Source organism: Pelophylax lessonae (genome assembly GCF_965119305.1).
Source record: "Pelophylax lessonae genome assembly, chromosome: 2".
NCBI classification, from domain to species: Eukaryota; Metazoa; Chordata; class Amphibia; order Anura; family Ranidae; genus Pelophylax; species Pelophylax lessonae.
The window spans coordinates 21,454,615-21,475,038 of NC_138769.1; the positions used below are offsets into that span (position 1 = coordinate 21,454,615).

Sequence of the window (20,424 nt, forward strand, 5' to 3'; positions counted from 1 at the left end):
TCTGCTACCTATCTTTGGTAAATAAAAATCGCAATAAGCATATTTTGATTGGTTTGCGCAAAAGTTATTGCGTTTACTAACTAAGGGAAAGATTTCTGTCATTTTTGTTTTTTTTTTTTTTAACGAGTAATGGCGGCGATCTGCGATTTTTTTTTTTTGCGGGACTGCGACGTTGCGGCAGACAGATCGGACCCTTGACTGACATTTTTGACACTTTTGGGGGTACCAGTGACATTACTGCAGTAATCAGTGCTATATATATGCACTGTTACTGTAAAAATGACACTGGCAGGGAAGGGGTTAATTTTTATTGGAGAGGGAGGGGTTAATATATGCCTGGTCCTTACTGACGTGTGCGGGGGGAGGTGACAGAGTGACACAGGGACAGATCGCAGGTTGAGCTATGCTGAACCCTGCAATCTGACCCTGCCTGTCACTTAGGAGATCCGCCCGCTCTGTTTACACAAGCGGGCAGATTTCCACACTAGATCCCCGACGATCGGGGAAGAGCAGCGGTGATCACCACTGCTCCTCCCCTGGCCAGACTCCCGCTGTAACTGAATACCAGACGTAACTAACCACTTTGCCGCAGTACAGTCAACTTGACTGGTCGGCAAGTGGTTAAATGTGTCTAAAACCCTTAATTCTGTGCTGGGTAAGAGCTATGCTAGGGTTCGATCAGGACAAGTTCATGCTGCTGCTGGAAGGGAGCCAGTTATGGGACTTTCACCTAACGGACCTTCTTTCTTTAAAAGCAGGAATGTGGTGCAGCTCGGGTAGGAAGGAGGGTGGTTGTGGATAAGAACCTAGACACGGGATTTAAGGCGGAGGATATTTATGCTCTCATCAGTCCGGCAGGTTCCTATGAATATGATTTATCATTCGTGCATCCAGAATCACTGCATCTTGGGAGCGGTATGAGCATGTGTATAGGGGCCAGCTGGACTGAAAAGTGCTTGTCCCCAAAGTTATCTCAATACAGCCCTTAATAAAGAATGTCACTATCTTGACGAGGAATGAGTCTATACCACCTGAGGATTTATAGATCTGGTTGAGGAGGTTTGGTGAAATGTTGTGTCCCCTAAAAAAGATTGTGGATGATAGAGGAATCTGGACGGGTGGGTAGTTTGTGTCAATGAGGTTGAGAGTGCGTGAGAATGTGGTCCAGCATTTGCCCTTCTCTGCATTTATTGGTAACGATAGGCTTATTACCATCTTCTACCCTGGTCAACCTAAGTTGTGCCATAAATGTGGTGCCAAGGGACATTTCTCCTCTTCCTGTACAGAACAGAAGTGCTCTTTGTGTCAGGAACTGGGACATCTGGCAAGGGACTGTAAGACATTAAGTGTAACCTATGTGATAAGGTTGGTCACCCTTATAGCCAGTGCCCTGAGGCTTTGCACAATAAGTTTGAGTTAGTGGAGGAATTCTTCTGTCTGGTTAGGGGAGAGTCTGGGTTGGCTGAGCTTGTGCCAGGGGATCCCAGTGTCTCTGTTCCATTAGAATCTGTGAGGCCGGCTGTGGTATCAGTTTCCCCCCAGTCTGTGGTTCCCCAGTCAGTGTCAGAAAGTGGGGTTGTCAAGTCTGGGTCTGCACCTGTTGTTTTTCCTAGAGTAGTGAAGGCAGTGGAGGGTCCTGGACCAGTGTGTATGGTTTTGCCAACCCCTCCTCCTCGGCGTAGCAGAAGTGCGGGTGGTCAGCAGACACAGAGGAGCGGAGTGGGTGATGGATTGGATTATAGTAGGGTGGGAGTTGGGAAAGGAAGGGAATGAAAGTGGCTGGTGCAGAATGCAAGGTGAATGATGTGGAAGTTGGGGTGAATGATGTGGAAGTTGGGGTAAATGATGTGAGGAGAGGGGTTAATGCAGGGGTTTTGACTGAGGATGTCCTGGAGGGCAGGGGGGAGGGGGTTCTGCCGTCAGGATTGTCAAATGAGGATAGGGAATGGTTGGAGGCTAAAAGGAAAAAGAGTAATGGGAGGAGAAGGAGGAAGGATGTCAGTGCTCCTGAACCTGGGAGGGCAGAGGTGTCAAACGCTTTGGAGGTGGAGGGTGGATGGTCTTCTGGTGATGAGTCAGTGATTTCTATGAAGGAGGAATCACAAGGAGCATTAAATCGTGTAGGGTCTCCAAGAAACTTGTACCTCAATCATCCTGATGGCGGTTCCCCCTTCAATGTAGGTGGTGACCATTAATGTCGCCAGCATAAAATTAGTAAGTGCTCGTAACATGGCCCAATTTTTGCTTAGCAGGTTTGTTGCTGATATTTTCTTTTTGCAAGAGACCTGGTTGTCTAGATTGGCTGATATTCATCTGGCGAAGGAGTGGAGGCACAGCCCCTCCTTTTGGTCTCTTGTGTCCAAGCCTTACACTGGAGTTGCGGTACTTTTTTCCGGCATGGTAACCCGTTGGCGGATTATTGAGGTAGAAATGGGGAGATGTATGGTCTTGGACGTCTCCATGGGGGAGCAGGACCTGCGCCTGATCAACATCTTTGGGCCCCAGACAAAGTGGTACAGGAAATGTTTTTTCATGAAGCTCAAGCCTATTCTTTTTACAGCCCAGCAAGTCGTCTTCGGTGGTGATTTCAACACCGTCACTAGGACTAAGGAAAGGAAAGGCACCGGAGCCAGGCTGGACTGTGAAGTTTTTTTTTTTTTAAACCAAATAGCTAGAGAGGCGGGTCTGGTTGATGTGCACATTCATTGCTGATGACACGGGATTCACTTTTCATCAGGGTAGTAGTCAGTGTAGAATAGATAGTTTCTTTGTTTTTGTTTTTTTAAGGGAACTCCGCCTTCTCGGCACCAGTGTATCAGGCCGTGGAGTTTTGCGATCACTATATTCTGTCTGTGACTCTGAATAGCCCAGATACGATACACCACTTAGGGGGAGGGGTACCTGGAAGCTGAATTGGACACTCCTGGATGATGAGAAGGTGAGTCAATCCTTTGAAGATTTTTTTCATGGACTTTTGCAGCAGAAAGTCAGAGTGGTGGGAGCTTACAAAACGAAGGATCGTTGGGTTTTTCAAGACCATAGAAAGAAATAAACAGCTTGATAAGTATGTCACCTACCAGCATCTGCAGAGGAAGTTTTGATAGGCTTGTCTCGAATAATGGAGATCCATGGATGATCTCTGAGGTTAAACTCTTGCTCAGGGAGTATCAATATGACAGGCATTCTTCTTTGGTCCTGGAAAGGGATTATGGGAAATATCACTCGTCTGATCCTTACCAGAATTGCAAACAAGGTAGAGCAGTTAAGTCAGTTGTAGGCCTGGTAGACAGTACGGGTTCCTTGACAAAGTCCAAGTCAGGGATCCTGGAAACCGCCAGGTCATACCATGCTGACCTGGGTAGCAGAGACCTTGATCGGGCTGGCATCTCAAGTTTTCTGGATTAAATTTCAGGACTGGAAAATGGCAGTTCTCTTGTGAGTTTGACAGAGGACATCACTGCAGATGAGGTGGTTAAGGCTATTGGTAAGCTTGCCATTAAGAAGTTGCCTGGGCCAGATGGATTGACAGCCGAGTTTTATAAGTACTTTAAGGTTACTTTGGCCCTGTATTTGGTGGAGGTTTTTAATGGCTGTCAGAGAGGGTTTGCTCTCTCCCTCCATGCAACAATCTGCAGTGATTCTTCTATCAAAGGGTAAAGATTCTTTGAGAATTGAGAATTGGCTGCCCATTAGCCTTCTCAATGTTGATAGGAAGATACTGGCAAAAATAATTTTCTGGCATTTATCGTCTGTAGAGGGTAATTACTTTCTCACCACCACCACTGTTCAGTTCAGGGTAGAAGCACTTTTTCAGCAGTGTTAGCTGTCTGGGAGGCCCTGGAGTGGTGCAGGGCTGCAGGCTGGAGAAAGTACTTGCTAACATTGGATCAGACTAAAGCTTTTGATTGGGTCAATCATGAGTACCTATGGCTTCTTGGCATGTATGGCCTGGAGGGGGGCTTTATCGATTGGCACAAGACCTTCTACAGAGGGGCTAAAAGCTTCATGCTTGTGAATGGTTGGATCGGACAGCCTTTTGAGGTTGGCTTGGGTGTACATCAGGGGTGTCCTTTGAGTCCCCCTCTATACGCGCTAGCAATCAATCCCTTAGTCAAGAGGTTAGAGAGCAGGCCTTTGTGCTGAAAGTCTATGCACATTCCTGGTGAGCCTCATTCGGGGGTTGTGGCCTATGCTGATGACGTGTCTGTTTTTTATCTCTGGGACAGAGGAGGCAGAGGAGGTGGTCTTGGTGATGAAGCAGTATGCTGAGGCATCTGGCTCAAAGATCAATCAGGATAAGAGTGGAGTTTTCTGGATGGGAGAGGAAGGCAGTGGTTTCGAGCTTCCAGACACCTTCCTAGAGGCCTAGCAGGAAATTAAAGTTTTAGGCATTAAATTTGGTGCAGGCGATTACGACCTTGCAAATTGGGAAAGCAGGCTACAGGATGTCGATGCCAAGGTTGCCAGCTGGAAGGAATATAAACTCTCTTATAGGGAAAGGATTGACCAGATTAAAACTACCCTGATCCTGGTATTTCTGTATGTCCGCTTTGTCTGTGTTTTGCCAGTGTCTCTCTATGCAAAGATCTACAGCTGTTTCTTCCAGCTGTTATGGGGTAACAAACTGAACCTCATTAAGAGGTCTGAAACCTACCTTCCCAGGCAGATGAGTGGTCTATATATGGTCAACCCAGTGGTATTCTTTTCTCTGATGTTTTTGAAACATAATTTTGGTAATATGCTGACAGAGGCCTGGGTGGGTCGGTATTTTTCAGTTCTCGTTTAGGCCTTTTCTGCAAAACTGGGAGAATAGTGGGCCAGTGAAAAGCCTGAGGGATCGACATAGTAGGCTCCCGGCTTACGTGGCCCAGTGACTGAAAATGCTTCGGCGAGTGATGACGGAGGAAATAAAGTGTCTTCCTAGGAAGGCCCTGAAAAGGAGGGTTGTTGAATCTGCCTTTAACGAGCCACTGGCATTTGGGGATTGCCTAGGCCCTGTTATGAGAGAGGGTCTATGTTTGATTAATCTGGAGAGAATCCCTTTAAAGTTTTGGGATTTGGCCTGGCGCTCATTCCATGGAAGACTCTGTGTGAAGGGCAACTTGAAGCATCGCACTGCAGAGAATTGTGGTTGTCCAAGAGTGGAGTGGAGTGGAGTGGGGTGGGGTGGAGAAGACAATGGATCATTTCTTGCTTCAGAGCCCCTTCAATATAGAAGTCTATAAGTGGGTGGGTGGAGCTCTGGGCATCCCTTTCCTTTCCAGCTTGCGTTATGCGAAGTGGTCGTATGGATCTTTTGAGACGCATTGGGATTTCGATTTTGCGACACTTTTTCTAGTTAGCTTAGTAGTCCGTTACTTCACATGAAATGCACGTTGTGTCAGGTTTCCAATCGGAAAAAAGTCCTTCCTGCAGAGGTGGTGGTGTACAACATTCTGGGTTCAGTTGAGAAGATTCGGGGACTTGAGAAGGACAGATGGAGGCCAGGAGCCTGAACAAAGACGTGGAGGAATGTCAGGTCCCCATAACTGCTGTCTGTCAGTCTCTGGGTGTGCGTATTTTCTTTCTGCCCTTTCACACCCCCTAGATTTTTATAAGATCAGATTTTTGTAAAAAGGCTGCATGCATAGGATAAATGTGTAATAGTTTCTTAGCCTTTCTTTAGGTGGAGGTTAAGGCTTTGTTGTGGTGCCTTATTGTTATAATAATAATAACATTTGTCTTGATTTGTATATTTAGTTCTGTTTGTTTTTTTGTTTTTTTTACTGGGAAAAAAGGCAAGTTTGTTTTCTATACTGAAGTAAGCTATTTTTGTTTGTTTATATATAATTGTATTTATTTTGTAAATATGTTTTTATTATGTTATATGTTTGTAAGATTTTTAATGAACAAAAATGTACATTCTAATGTCACCCCCACAGTCACATATTATTGTTATACATTTATATAGCTCTGACATATACTGCAGTGCTGTACAGAGAACACTGAGCCCGTCACATCAGTCTCTGAGCAGAGGAGCTTGCACTCTAATGTCCCCCCCACAGTCGCACACTATTATTATTATATATTTATATAGCTCTGACATATACCGCAGTGCTGTACAGAGAACATTGAGCCAGTCACATCAGTCTCTGTAGCAGAGGAGCTTACACTCTAATATTCCCCCACAGTCACACACTATTATTCATTCTCTGCTCTGTAATAAAAGCAGAAAACTGACCAGCGCTATGGAGTAATTAATACAAATATGTATAGATATACAGGTGTTAGCTGCCACAAACCTACCCCTGGAACCAGGGGTACAAATGTTTAAAGGAAAGGAAAAGTCTGTATAAGCCGCTACCTGTTTGAGCAGACTTAGAAAATGTTTCCTCCATAAAACATAAGCACTAATGATAAGTAAACCGATTTTTCAGTGATGAATAAAGTGCTTGTGCTAGAGAGAATTAGTGAGGGGGTGGGTGGGTTGGCGACCCCCCTATATACAAAGTGCTAAGTGCAAACAAAATAAAAACTGCTCATTCAGTAAATCAACAAAAAAAAAAACAAAGGTGCACACTGTGTCATAGATTTTATTAGTTGATCGCAGTGATAAGTGCCAGTGAAAACCGTTTAACCGCTTGCCGACCGCCGTACGACTATTTACTGCGGCGGTCAGCCCCTCACAGGCAAGCGACGTAGGGCTACATCGCTAGCCTGTGAGGCTCTAGGGAGTGAGCGCGCACCACCGGAGGCGCGCTCCCGCGCGTTCATGGACCCGATGTCCGCCGGGCACTCGCGATCGTCCGTTACACCGGAAGAAAGACAGGCGGCTATTGTAAACAAAGCCGCCTGTCATTCTTCCCTGTGTAAGAATGGAGATCACACGGTTCTACTATGTAGGACCGTTGATCTCTGTTCTTACACTAGTAGCCACAGCCAATCACAGTTAGAAACACGCCCCTAGGGACACACTTAACCCCTCCCTCTCCAATAAAGTCAACTCCTTCACTGCCAGTGTCATTTTTACAGTAACAGTGCATATGTATAGCACTGATTACTGTAGTAATGTCACTGGTAACCCCAAAAGTGTCAAAAATGTCAGTCAAGGGTCCGATCTGTCCGCCGCAATGTCGCAGTCCCGCAAAAAAAAATCGCAGATCGCCGCCATTACTCGTTAAAAAAATAACCACCAAAAATGACAGAAATCTTTCCCTTAGTAAGTAAACGCAATAACTTTTGCGCAAACCAATCAAAATACGCTTTTTGCAATTTTTTTTTTTACCAAACATATGTAGCATAAAACAAATTGGCCTAAAATGTTAAAAAATTTTGATTTTTACATTTTTTTCTTTTGGGAATTTCATATAAAAAAATTTGAAAAATATTGTTATTTTTTCAAAATTGACGCTATTTTTTTTTTTTTAGCGCATGATCAAAATATCGCACAGGTGATCAAATACCACCAAAAGAAAGCTCTGTTAGTGGGAAAAAAAGGACGTCAAATTAATTTAGGTACAGCGTCGCACGACCGCGAAATTGTCCGTTAAAGTCACGCAGTGCCGAATCGCAAAATAGGCCCTGGTCAGGAAGGGGGTAAAATCTTCCGGGGCTTAAGTGGTTAAGAGAACGAATATGGTGATGGTAATACAGTGTTAGTGATAATATATTTGGATAAATAGATAAAAGCATAAACCACCTTAAATGGTATAAAATTTTAGCTGTATTACCATCACCATATTCGTTCTTTTAAACGGTTTTCACTGGCACTTATCACTGCGATTAACTAATAAAATCTATGACACAGTGTGCACCTTTGTTTTTTTTGTTGATTTACTGAATGAGCAGTTTTTATTTTGTTTGCACTTAGCACTTTGTATATAGGGGGGTCGCCAACCCACCCACCCCCCTCACTAATTCTGCTCTGTAATGTCCCACCAGTCACATACTATCCTTCCTTCATATCACGTAAATGTCTCAATTCAGTCTTACCCACTGGGGTAACAAATGGAGGCACAAGTTCTGCAGTGGTGAAATGGAGGTAGGATACATGCACATCCCCACAGGACCAGCCGGCAGATTTGGAATGCTTCAACTCCATTCAGCACAGCAGAAAAAAATAGCAGCCGGCCAAACTTTTGAGGAACTGCTCAACTATGGCTAAAGTATTTGAATCTGTCAGTGATATTCTCCTCCTGGTTCTGAGCAGAAGCATCCAGATCCTGCTGGCTCCCACTACCTCCCCACTGCACCCCCCCCCCCCCCTTTAGCCAGAGGGGAGTAGTTCTGAATCATATTTTTGCTTATTTCAGTAATCCTTTTTACATCCGTCATGATCCAGCCATGGACAGACAGATCATTTAGAATATACAGGAGATACAGTTTGCAGAGTTGGTTTAGAATATGTAACATTATATCAGTATAGTGCTGGAGCGGCCAAATTTGGATATCTTCAAAGTGGGGGTGTCATTTAGATCCTGTGTTTGCTTCATTTGGGCACCAGCCAATGTGTTTGCATCCCAAATTAGTTTAAAGTTCTCACTTAGCATTTGAGAAATATGTGGGCATTCAAGTCTTCAAAAATTTGGAAAAAATGTACAATTACTATACTGTCCAGTACATAATCACAACATCTTCTGTAGAAGTCTGACGGCAGACAGGAGTTGTTGGACATTAAGGCACCATTCACACCTGAGTGTATCATTTTTAGGCATTTTTCAGGAGTTCAGTGCTGTTGTCCCCTGTTCTCACCCCCCCCCCCCCTTCGTCCAATGCTGTTGTCCTTTGCTCCTTAACCCTCTCCATCCAATGCTGTTGTCCTTTGCTCCTTAACCCGCTCCATCCAATGCTGTTGTCCTTTGCTCCTCAATCCCCTCTATCCAATGCTGTTTTCCCCTGCTTCTCAAACCCCCCTCCCTCCTCCATCAAATGTTGCTGTCCCCTGCTCCTCAACCCCCTCCATCCAATGCTGCTGTTCCCTGCTCCTCACCCCCCTCCATCCAATGTTGCTGTCCCCTGTTTCTCCACCCCCCCCCCCGCCCATCCAATGTCGCTGTCCCCTGCTTTTCAAACCCCTACATCCAATGCTGTTGTCCCCTGCTCCTCAACCACACTCTATCCAATGTTGCGGTCTCCTGTTCCTCAACCCTCTCCATCCAATGATGTTCCCTGCTCCTCATCCCCTTCCATCCAATGCTATTGTTCCCTGCTCCTTACCCCCTTCCATTCAATGTTACTCTCCCCTGCTCCTCAACCCCCCCATCCAATGTTTCTGTCCCCTGCTCCTCAGCCCTTTCCATCCAATGTTGCTGTCCCCTTCTCCTCACCAATTCTATCCAATGCCAATGTCTTCTGCTCCTCCTACCCCTCCATCCAGTGGCGGCCAGTGAGTTGGGGGTGCAGGGGCGCCGCCCCCCCTATCCATGGAGTTTAATGGGTTTTTTTTTTTCTGAGTCACCTGATTAGAGCCAGAGGCTCTAATAGGCTTCAGTAAAGGGTGGACCCAGGGGGAAGGGGGGGCAGAGCAGTGCGCCCCAAGTCCACCCATTGTGTGACAATAGCGAATGAAAATTCGCTATTGTCACACGGGTCCTACTCCTGGCCGGAGACCCACTTCCTGATTGGCCGAAAGACAAAACCATGCCATTGGCCGAGGAGGAGGCAGGAGGACTCGAGGAGACGCTGGGGGACTGAGGAGAAGCCGCCGCTGCAGGTAAGTGCACTGGTCTCGGGGGCACAATGATCTTTCTGCATTGAATGGGGGCACACTGATCTCTCTGCATTGAATGGGGGCACACTGATCTCTCTGCATTGAATTGGGGCACACTGATCTCTCTGCATTGAAAGGGGGCACACTGATCTCTCTGCATTGAATGGGGGCACACTGATCTCTCTGCATTGAAAGGGGGCGCACTGATCTCTCTGCATTGAATGGGGGCACACTGATCTCTCTGCATTGAAAGGGGGCATGCTGTTCATTCTGCATTGAAAGGGGGCACGCTGGTCATTCTGCATTGAAAGGGGGGCACACTGGTCATTCTGCATTGAAAGGGGCACGCTGGTCATTCTGCATTGAAAGGGGGCACGCTGGTCTCTCTGCATTGAATGGGGGCACAATGATCTCTCTGCATTGAAAGGGGGCACCCTGGTCTCTCTGCATTAAAAGGGGGCACGCTGGTCGCTCTGCATTGAAGGGGCACACTATACCTTGATTACTGAAGGCCCCTTTCACACTTTTGTGACCTCAAAGTCACGCAATTTTAAAGCGTTTTTTTGCCGCAAAGCAATGCCTATTACATTTTTCTGTTTGCCCCCCCAAAAAATTTTTGAGCACCAGCCCCCACTGCCTCCATCCAATGATGCTGGCCACCACAGCCCCCCTTTCCTTACTCATCCCACACTACTGTCTCCCAATCCTTAACCTCTAATCCTATGTCCTCCTGTATACCATTCCTCAATCCACCCTCCCACAGTCACAGTACCTCATTCACACCCTCCACCTCCTGGTTTCTGTGTTACCCACCACACACCCTCAATCATGGCATCTACCCCCAGTCCCCCCCACCCACCTCCTCTTCGTATAACTGACATATTCCACAGTGATGTACAGAGAGCACCAATCCATTCACATCAGTCTAAGTAGATGAGGAGCTCAACTTTATTATTTCCTGCCATGCTCTTCTATTAATTTTCAGGTCTGACACAATCCACAGCACTGTACAGACAACACAGCACCAGTTGCGTCAGTTCCTCACCTGAGTGAGGAGCTTACACCGTAATGTTTTCAACAGTTGAACACTATTATCATTATCCACAGTGCTGTATGGACAACATTGCACCGGTTGCGTCAAATCCTTGCCCCAGAGGAGCTTACACTATAAAGAGCCACCAAAGTATCTCACAACAGTTATTGCTGATAGGGGCTTAATATGATGACCAATAAAATACGATGACTAATAATATCAGTGAAAATACAAAATTTAAGGAGTGATTTGTTTCTAATTAACTTTTTTCTGATCTTCTCAGGTTGACACTGGAGCTAACACTTATAGCCACCTTAAAGTGTTCGTACCTCTGCCTCATGCAAACGAGGGACCATCTTTGACGGCATTCCAGCTGAATAAGACAAAGGATGATAAACTGTATTATTTCTAAGATGGAGATGATGACCACTGAATTATATCCCTGTTGATCCTTCTGTATCCAAATTTGTCCTGTAATCCTCTTCATCTCCCCTTTTGGCAGTTCCTTCAATCCCTTCCCTTCATCCCCATGGTGTCCTGGCACCTCCTAGAGCTACAAAAGGCAAATGTGCTTCTGATATGTCTTAATCTCAAGTAAAATTCTGTGTTATCTGTATGTGAGGCTGGATTTACAATCAGAAAAGGCAGGCTTGAGCCTATAGATTTTGTTACTTTGAATAGGTTGTTCGAACTAAACTAGCTGAAGCAAACTGTTTCCATTTGACATTGATAGCGCTCAAATGCCCGAATCTGTAATCCCAGCTAACTGCCACAATGTTTGCAGGTTCTGGTTGGGTTTAATACTGGCTTTTCAGACACATTGAGGACTACAACAAAATTGCGCCCAGCCACCCACTGCCTCGGCATATGGTGAACTCCTGTTAATAAAAAATGGCTTTAGCTTGGTCTCCTGCCTATGGGAGAACCTCTTAAAACATGTTTCATCTGGTAGGGGCTTAATCGCAAAGGCCATTAGTAAGAAATGTGGCCGCTGTCAATGCCGTATGAACGTTGTATTCATCGATTACATACATTGTACTGTGCTTTGTTCCAGCAGTGGTAGGGGACTTCTTCTCCCATACTTGTGTAGCACTGTCCCCGTAGGGTTTGCTGTGTGATGACATCTTGGGCCTCCTCTGATTACCTGCAGACAGTCACTTATGCCCCGTACACACGTGCAGATTATCTGCAGACTTTTGTCTGCAGACTTACCAAAACCAAATAATATGAGGTCAAACCTAAACACTTTAAATTTGTATGCAATCCGGCAGGCCCTTGCACTACATAGAAAAGGTAAGTCTGCAGACAAAAGTCTGCAGATAATCTGCACGTGTGTATGGGGCATTAGGGACAGTTCACTCATCCATCCTTACTCCAAGTTGTTCGTTACTCAGTAAACAGTCCTGGGTTTTTGGGGGGGGGTTTTTGGTATTTATTGTGGAACTTGGATACTCCAACTTGAACTACCGTATTTTCCGGCGTATAAGACGACTGGGCGTATAAGACGACCCCCCTAATTTTCAAGTTAAAACATAGGTTTTGGGCTATACTCGCCGTATAAGACTACCCCCTTTCCGAAGCAAGGCAACACCATTGAAAAACATCAGATTTCTCATAGATCTCCAAGGTACCCCAAGTAATGTAATACATGTCATCTCTCATAATATCTCCAAGGTACCCTAAGTATTACCAGTAGATGTAATCTCAAGACGCTGGCTGTGTGGGAATCCTGTACCGGTATACCGTATGTACCGTAGCTTCGGCTACATCCAGTATACCGCGCTGAGCCAATCAAAGTGAGCGATGTATTCTATTATTGAATGCAAAGCCTGCTCAGATTGGCAGAGTCAGAGAGGCGGGCTGATGTTACTCCGTCAATCCGAGCAGGCTTTGCATTCAATAATAGAATACATCGCTCTCCCTGATTGGCTCAGCGCGGTACACTGTATGTAGCCAAAGCTACGGTACATACGGTATACCGGTACAGGATTCCCACACAGCCAGCGTCTTAAAAGATTACATCTACCGGTAATACTTATACTTAGGTTACCTTGGAGATATTATACTCGGCGTATAAGACGACCCCCCAATTTTTGGGGGATTTTTTTGAGGTTCAAAAGTAGTCTTATACGCCAGAAATTACAGTATTTACAGTTCATAAGGACAACTCTCACTTGGTCTCACCAGGTTACTTGTGGAAGTAGTCACACTGCTTTAACCATACTGCCACTTGTATGGAAGGGTTAAGTCTTTTTGCTCTCTCCAGCAGCAGACTTGATGCAACTACATTATCTTCAGGGCACTCTCTAGCACCCCCTTGTCTAACACCTGTCCAGATCCATCTTAAGAGCATTAAAGGGCCCTGGAGAATGCAGTGCACTGGGGCCCTGCCTACACAATCACCCACAAGAACAAAAATGCAAATTATCGATATGGCGATATTTATTGGTAAAGCAGTGCCAGGCTAATGACAGCTTCCAAGTTCGGCGGTTGGGTCCGGTGAACACACACACACGGATGGGAGTCAGACTCGACTGGAGGCAGACAGGCATTCCTGCAGTTGTGGGCTCCCTCTCCACGGCCCAAGTGGCCTGACAGCAGTGCAGGGCCGACAGGGAATCGGGACTAATGCTTGGCTGGGGCTGGGTCGCTGGACAGGTGGGGCCCCCCGGGCAAGTGGGGCCCCTGGGCAACTTCCCAGCGTGCCCATTCGGTAAGATGGCCCTGCGGACCCATCCACTGACTCTTCTAGCTGAAGCGATGGCCCTCTCTGGACAGGGCCATTGACACAGATCTGTATTCACTGTATACAAAATCAGATCCTTTCCAGTGTCTCCCTTCTAGTCAGCTCTGCAGGACATCCAGGTTCAGCTCCTCTCTGACTCTAAGGCCCCCAAGGTCGACCACCTGAGGCCGCATGGCTACTTCTACAGAGGAGGGGCCGCCACCCCCACTCCCTCTGGGACCCTGCTCTCATGCTGAAAGGCCCATGCTGAAAGCACATGTGCCCTTGGCATTTATACAGTTTACCAGCATGCACTGAGGCACTTTTCTCTGCCAATCACCAAGGCTGTACTAAATGCCTGTGCACCCATTTGTCAGGTATTCTACCACTGGTCAATATGCCTCCCTATTGGACCAGTGTGAAACGTGTCAGCCAAACTGAGCTGCTCCTTAGCACCATGAGCAGACCTCCCTGGCAGATCCTGTAAGAAAAGAAACGGCCGCACATCCAGGAATTCTAATTGCCTTTAATTTCCAAAGTGCTGACAAAGTGATGACACCAAAGACACCAACATAGGGTCACGTAGACGCGTTTCACACATACATCTTGTGCTTAATCATTGATCTACGTGATCAAAAAAAAAATTGACCTACGTGACCCTATGTTGGTGTCTTTGGTGTCATCACTTTGTCAGCACTTTGGAAATTAAAGGCAATTGGAATTCCTAGATGTGCAGCCCTTTCTTTTCTTACAAGTTTTCCACGGAGGCAGGCCGGGGCTAGCACTCGGTGGGATATTCTACCTCCAAGCTACCATCACACACCTGGAGCAGCGTTTTCTCAATTCAGTATATTGGTCCCTAGCAGATCCTGCTATCTGGTAGGCAGAGAACAATATAGATTTGGTAAGCAGAAAAGATCCAAAACTATACTCTCTCTCTAGCACCTACCTAGGAGGGTGCTACACTTGGAACAAAATAGAGCGTGGCTCAGCTATTCACAGGAATCCTTGTATTTTTATGAATAAATAGAAGGCCTCCTGTGGCTGAGATGGAGACTTATGACATCATCCAGCCAATCAGAGGAAGCCTATTTAGAAAAATACAAGGCTTCTTGTGAATGGCTGAGCAGTGCTCTAGTTTGCTCCAGGTGGGGGACAGGAAGTCCCCTTACCACTGCTGGAACACAGTACTATATAATGTATATACCCAATGCAATCAGACTTTATACTGCCCTGAAAGCCGCCACATTTCTTAGTAATGGCCTCTATGATTAGGTCCCTATTCAACGAAACATGTTTGAGGGGGTTCTCCCATAGGTAGCACACCAAGCTCAAGCAATATTTTACAAAGTGGAGATCACTTTATGCCGAGGCAGTGTGTTGACAGGTGACATTTTTTTGTAGTTCTTGATGTGTCTACTGAATGAAACATGTTAGAGGGTTTTTTTTTTACATAGGTAGGAGACCAGGCTGAAGCCATTTTTTACTAAGAGGAGATCATTTTATGCTGAGGCAGTGTGTGGATGGGTGCCATTTTGTGTCTGACGAGCCAGTCTTTAACCCAACCAGCACCTGAAAACACTATGGCTAATCAGCTGGGATAACAAATCGGGGCATCCGAACGTTATCAATTTCAAATGAAAATAGTTTTTTTGGGCCAATGTAGTACCATATCGATGCTGGAACACAGCTCTGTATGACGCATGTAGCTGTTGGCAGATACATTTATGCAGAGGGAGCATTTCTTTGTAAGTGAAATAGTGTTCGGACCAGCTTGGCCCAAATGAGCTATTTAAAATAAAGTAAGGGTTTAAGTTAAAAAAGAGGTTTTTATGCCACCAACATATGTCCTGTGTCCATGCAAATGTACCTGAATCACATACGGCCATAAATGCCAAGTACCATTTGGTACAGCATCCAGCCACTGCATATTTTCAGGCTGTTGACAGGTTACTGGGATTTGGGCTGCATGCTGCACCTGTGCATCCTGGGTACCCAAAAACATGTGTGTGTGCATGCGCGCGCGCGCGTGTATGTGTGTGTGTGAAATGCACATGGGCCTAAGCGCTAGTGTGAATGTGAACTAAGTGAGGCTAGAGCTGTTTTTACTGTCCACTGTTGAAATGTCCCCTTCCCTTTCTATCCAACCTGACTAAACTTGAACACTAATGGTATATATAATATTGATAACATGTACCTTCTTGTAAAATCCAGTTCAGTTTTATATCTTGTTTACTGTGTAACTAAAAATGCAATAAAATATTTTTGGGGAAAAAAATTGGTGTTTTTTGCATACATTTGCATATACAAGTAAAGCCACATTGGCACATCAAGGTACCTCTAAAATGTGTAGTTCCTAACCCTAAACTATCTATTTGGGTCTTTCTGCTTACCAGAGAGATTGCCAGGTAAATTTATATTGCTCTTTGCTTACCAGAGAGCAGGATCAATTGGTAGGGTCTGCTCATGGTGCTCAGGTGCAGCTCAGCTTGTCTGAAATGTTTCCCAGTAGTCCAATAGGGAGGCATATTGGACAGTGGAAGAAAACCTGACAAGTGAGTGCACAGGCATTGTTACAGCCCTGGTGATTGACAGAGGAAAGTGCCTTGGTGCATGCTGGGATACTGTACAAATGCCAAGGGCACATGTGCTTGGGGTCTTTCAGCTAGAGAGTGGGGTCCCGGAGAGAGGGAGCAGCTGCCCCCTCCTCTGTAGAAGCGCCCTCAGGTGGTCGACCTGATAATCAGAGAGGAGCTGAACCCGGATGTCCTGCAGAGCTGACTGGAAGGGAGACACTGGAAAGGATCTGATTCTGCATACAGTGAGTACAGATCTGTGTCAATGGGCCGGTCCTGAGAGGGCCATCAATTCAGCTAGAAGAGTCAGTGGATGGGTGTCGGTCAAGGGGATGCTAGAGAGTATCCTGAAGATAATGTAGTTGCCTCAAGTCTGCTGCTGAAGAAAGCAAGAGGACTTATTTATTTTATACATTTGGCAGTATGGTTAAAGCAGTGTGTCCGCTTCCACAAATAACCTGGTGAGGCCGAGTGAGAGTTGTCCTCGTCTACTGTGAATAGTTCAGTTGGAGTATCCCACTATTCTCTTCCCCCATCCAAGTTCCACAATAAATATAAAACCAATGCCCCTGGACTGTTTATTGAGTAACGAGCAACTGGGAGTAAGCAGGGATGTGTGAAAAATCCCCTAGTGACTGTCTGCAGGTAATCAGAGGAAGACCCAACAAGTCAACACACAGCAAGCCCTATGGGGACAGTGCTACACAGGTAAGGACTACGCCCCTTTCTACGAAACTAACCTAGCTGACCCTTCCCTGACCCTGTTTCTCCCTTAGTCATGCAGACCCTTTGATCCATTTTTCTCCTGTGGGTCTCACTTTTTCTAAAATTAGTTACACTTCCTATTCTTCTTGCTAATAACCCTCTGCTTCTGCCTTGGAAGTCCATGGAGTCCACTACTTTGGTGTGACCTTTTCATGCAAAGACTGGAAGAAAACAAAAGAAAAAGTGCAACCCTATAGTGTAGCATTAAAAAAATTAAAGAAAATGTATTGAAAAATGGAAATGCACTCACAAAAGTATGCATATGTAGGGCATGGCATAAAGGTGACTTGGGAGCCAGAAATGTCAAAGGGGCAGCCAGAGAACCAACAGCCTTGGCCACCGGGGGATAATGTGTGCTGAAGCTGGAGGAAGCCACTGTCGCTGCAAGTGCAATTGGGGTTCAACCCGGGGCTGGAGTCCCAGACGTCACTGTAGACATATGCTCTGTAGACATGGAATGCATTTCGAAACTGGTCGACTTCTTCTAATAAGGAAGCCAACCGGCTTCGAAACCTGGCCCATGTCTACAGCCTTGGAGCTGATGAGGAAGCCAACTGGCTTTGAAACCTGGCCCATGTCTACAGCCTCGAGGCTGAAGAGGAAGCCAACCAGCTTTGAAACCAGGCCCATGTCTACAGCCTCAAGGCTGATGAGGGAGTTAACTAGCCTTGGAAGAATGCCACCATTACCTTGGTGGTCACTGTAAGTGTGAGAACAATCTGTCAATGCTCACTGTTCAAAGACCCCCGGAAACCTTTAGAGAAACTCTAGTTGAAAAAGCCTGCCTTAGATAAACAGTTTCACAGCAGGGGCTGATAATTGTGTCTCCTGGTTAAATGTTCCTGAGGGACAACCTGCTGCGATTTTGTTGGCTGATGGGTGAAGTTTTCTCAAGATACTGTACCTTTAGCATAAAATAGACTCCTGGGGAGGGGTAATCTACTCCCGTGCAACGCATTAGCACTGCCTCATCTAGAATATGCAGTTCAGTTTTGGACACCAGTTTGCAAGCAAGGTGCTAATTTCTAGTATGGGTGACCAGGATGTGAAGCTGAGCTCCTATCCACAGACAGAGCCTCAGGGCTAACCATTGGTTTATGTTCCCAAACTCACACCTTGTGCACAGATACAGACCATAGGCCTCTCTGATTCATCCCCCGGGACACTAGTCCTGGAGCCCTATCACCTAAAGCACCTCTCATGTAAGGCTCTATGATTTGCTGTGGTTCAGGTTAGGGCTTGGAGAATCCATCTGAACACCCGGAGCTCATGTTACATGGGGGGTCTGGGTTACCTGATGCATGATACCTGAAGGGAGTTTTCTCACAGTGCCAGGAGGATGATTCTTGTCTCCTAACCACTGCCCACTCCTGAGCTGACCAGGTTTACACAGTCCAAACACTTCAACACTTCGGCAGAGATAATACTGAGGCAAGGATTTCCTTTGCCTGAAATTATACCTAAAAATTTGGAAAGGTTAACAAGATACAATAGTCCACAATATGGCAGTACACCAGTGTATTAATATAGTGCTACCCCCCGCAGAAGCCACTGGTTGTACCAGTTCTCTGCTCCTACCTTGACTCTGATAAAGGACTCAGCCCCATTCACACCTCAGGTTATCCCTCTTTAGCAGATGTGTATGAAAGTGTAGCACTACCCCCCCAGGAATCGTTGAGTATTTTGGGTTTCCTGTTCTCTTCTGAGTCCTGGTTGGAGCACAACCCCTGATGACACCACCGAAATACCTTGGCCAGATATCGCCCTGGTTATCACACAAAGGATAAACACACCAGATTGATGAACAATTATTCAGTTTATACTACTGTAAGAACTGAGCTATAGCGATTGGTGGGAAAATTCGTCATCAGGAACGGAAAGTGACGACAGCGATGATTCTGATGTCTCTTTCTGGCACATAGCTTGTGGAATTTGGGAAGTATATCAAACGATTCTTCAGAATTTCCAACGGAGCGATGTGCCAGAAGGAGACATCAGAATCGTCGCCGTCCTCACTTTCCGTACCTGATGACGAATTTTCCCACCAATCGCTATCGCTCTGTTCTTCAAGTAACTCAGTTTCGCTGTCGTTGTTTTCCAGTTCGTCTAAATGCGCTTTTGCAAAAAGAAGGTTTTTTGCACGCCATGGTCATTCTCATTTTTCCAGGCACAAAGAACTGGAAAAGCACAGGCAGGGCACTGGAAAAGTCACCAGGTGAAATCCTGTGGTGAAATGGGATGATACAGTGTAATCCGATCACAGCTTTCTATCATCTCATTTGTGTCACAAGTTAGCCTATAGTTTTGTCTGTATATTCTTACCTCCTTGCTGCAGTGCTTCTGTTTGCCTCCCTTCACATGTGGTGTTTGGGCTTCTCTTTTTCCTATGGGCATCGCCTGCTCCACTGTGGGTTATATTCTGTTCCTGTCAATTACTTCCTGGGTCACCTCCCTGTTTGCTTCCCTATATATACTAATGCTCAGTGCACTGTTCCTTGCTTGAGCAACATCCCTGTTCTCTGAGCTCCCATCCGTGTATCCCTTGGCTATTGTATCTGATCTCCTGTGTACCGACCCGGCTTTGTTTCTCCATCTACGTTTGTCTGCTGCCTGTCCTGACCTCGGCTTGTCTCTTGGATCTCCTTATAGTCTCCTGTTTACCCTGCACACGCCAGCAGTCTCCACATTCTCAGCTGGGCCTACCTGGGGGCCGCGACCTGGTTCCAGCCTGCTGCAAGTCCATTCCCACCATCAGGGGCCCTGGTGAAGAAGCAGGCTGGGGCTTAGACTCCGCGCCCTGGGGAATCCTGAGCTGGGGATCTATAAGGGCTCACTACCACAGACCCGTTGACAATTTGATGTATTTACATTTTTGAAATTGTCGCCGGTTCCACCCCCCTGCGTCGCAACGCTCACAGGGAAGGGAATCGGAAGGCAGGTGCTGGCATCTGCCGAGCACAGAGCGGGAGAACGGCAGGGGAGGACAGCGGGAGGACGGCGGGGGATCGCAGGGGAAGGTGAGTTTTAAAATATAAAACAACAGAGTTCCATGCAAAACAATGTATTAGCACAGACATTTTAACATAAGCAGACTGCCAGATAGGATAAAGCAGAGTTCCTGCCTCCCCCTCCAAAAATTAAAAGTCAGCAGCTACACATACTGTAGCTGCTGACTTTTAATATTAGGACACTTACCTGTCCCGGAGTCCAGTGATGTTGGCACCGCTGCCGATGTTTCCATCGGCTGTCAGGTGCTCCCGCCACCATTGCCGGTAAGGGATTCTTTCAGAAGTGTGTCCCCTTAGGTTCAGCACTGGGCTTGTGAAACTTGTTTCTTTCTTGGGTAGAATCAGAGCCGGTAGAAGGGGGGGGGGGATTTGCCCTGGGCGCTGTGTGGTCTTATGAAGGAGGGGGCGCTGGGAGCTTGTCAGTGCTCCGTTCTCCATCTGTCGAAATGAGAGGAGTAATCATGCTGCTGTCTTAGGCAACTGGAGAACAGAGCACAGAGTAGGAGCTGCACCAACTGCTGGAGAGAAGATTCTACTCTCTTCTCCCTCCAACAGCGGTCTCACAAGGTGAGAAACAGCAGACAGAACAGGCTCTTGCTGAGCAACACACTTACAGTATCTCACAAAAG

The 20,424-nt window shown here is 46.3% G+C and overlaps 1 protein-coding gene and 1 long non-coding RNA gene across 2 annotated transcripts in view; one reads left to right on the forward strand and one right to left on the reverse strand.

The window, feature by feature from the left end:
• LOC309545727 (cystatin-A-like) overlaps positions 1-11,166 on the forward strand; it is a 40,711-nt gene extending 29,545 nt beyond the window's left edge. Inside the window, exon 3 of the mRNA XM_082245064.1 lies at positions 11,005-11,166. Within this exon, the coding sequence (XP_082101190.1) occupies positions 11,005-11,133 (129 nt within the window). The 3' untranslated portion in view covers positions 11,134-11,166. The remainder of the gene's footprint in view (positions 1-11,004) is intronic.
• The window catches only part of LOC309545729, a 149,782-nt gene extending 134,671 nt beyond the window's left edge, over positions 1-15,111 (reverse strand). Inside the window, exon 1 of the long non-coding RNA XR_014224907.1 lies at positions 14,551-15,111. This is a non-coding gene — a long non-coding RNA (uncharacterized lncRNA). The remainder of the gene's footprint in view (positions 1-14,550) is intronic.
• Positions 15,112-20,424: the final 5,313 nt, after the last annotated feature.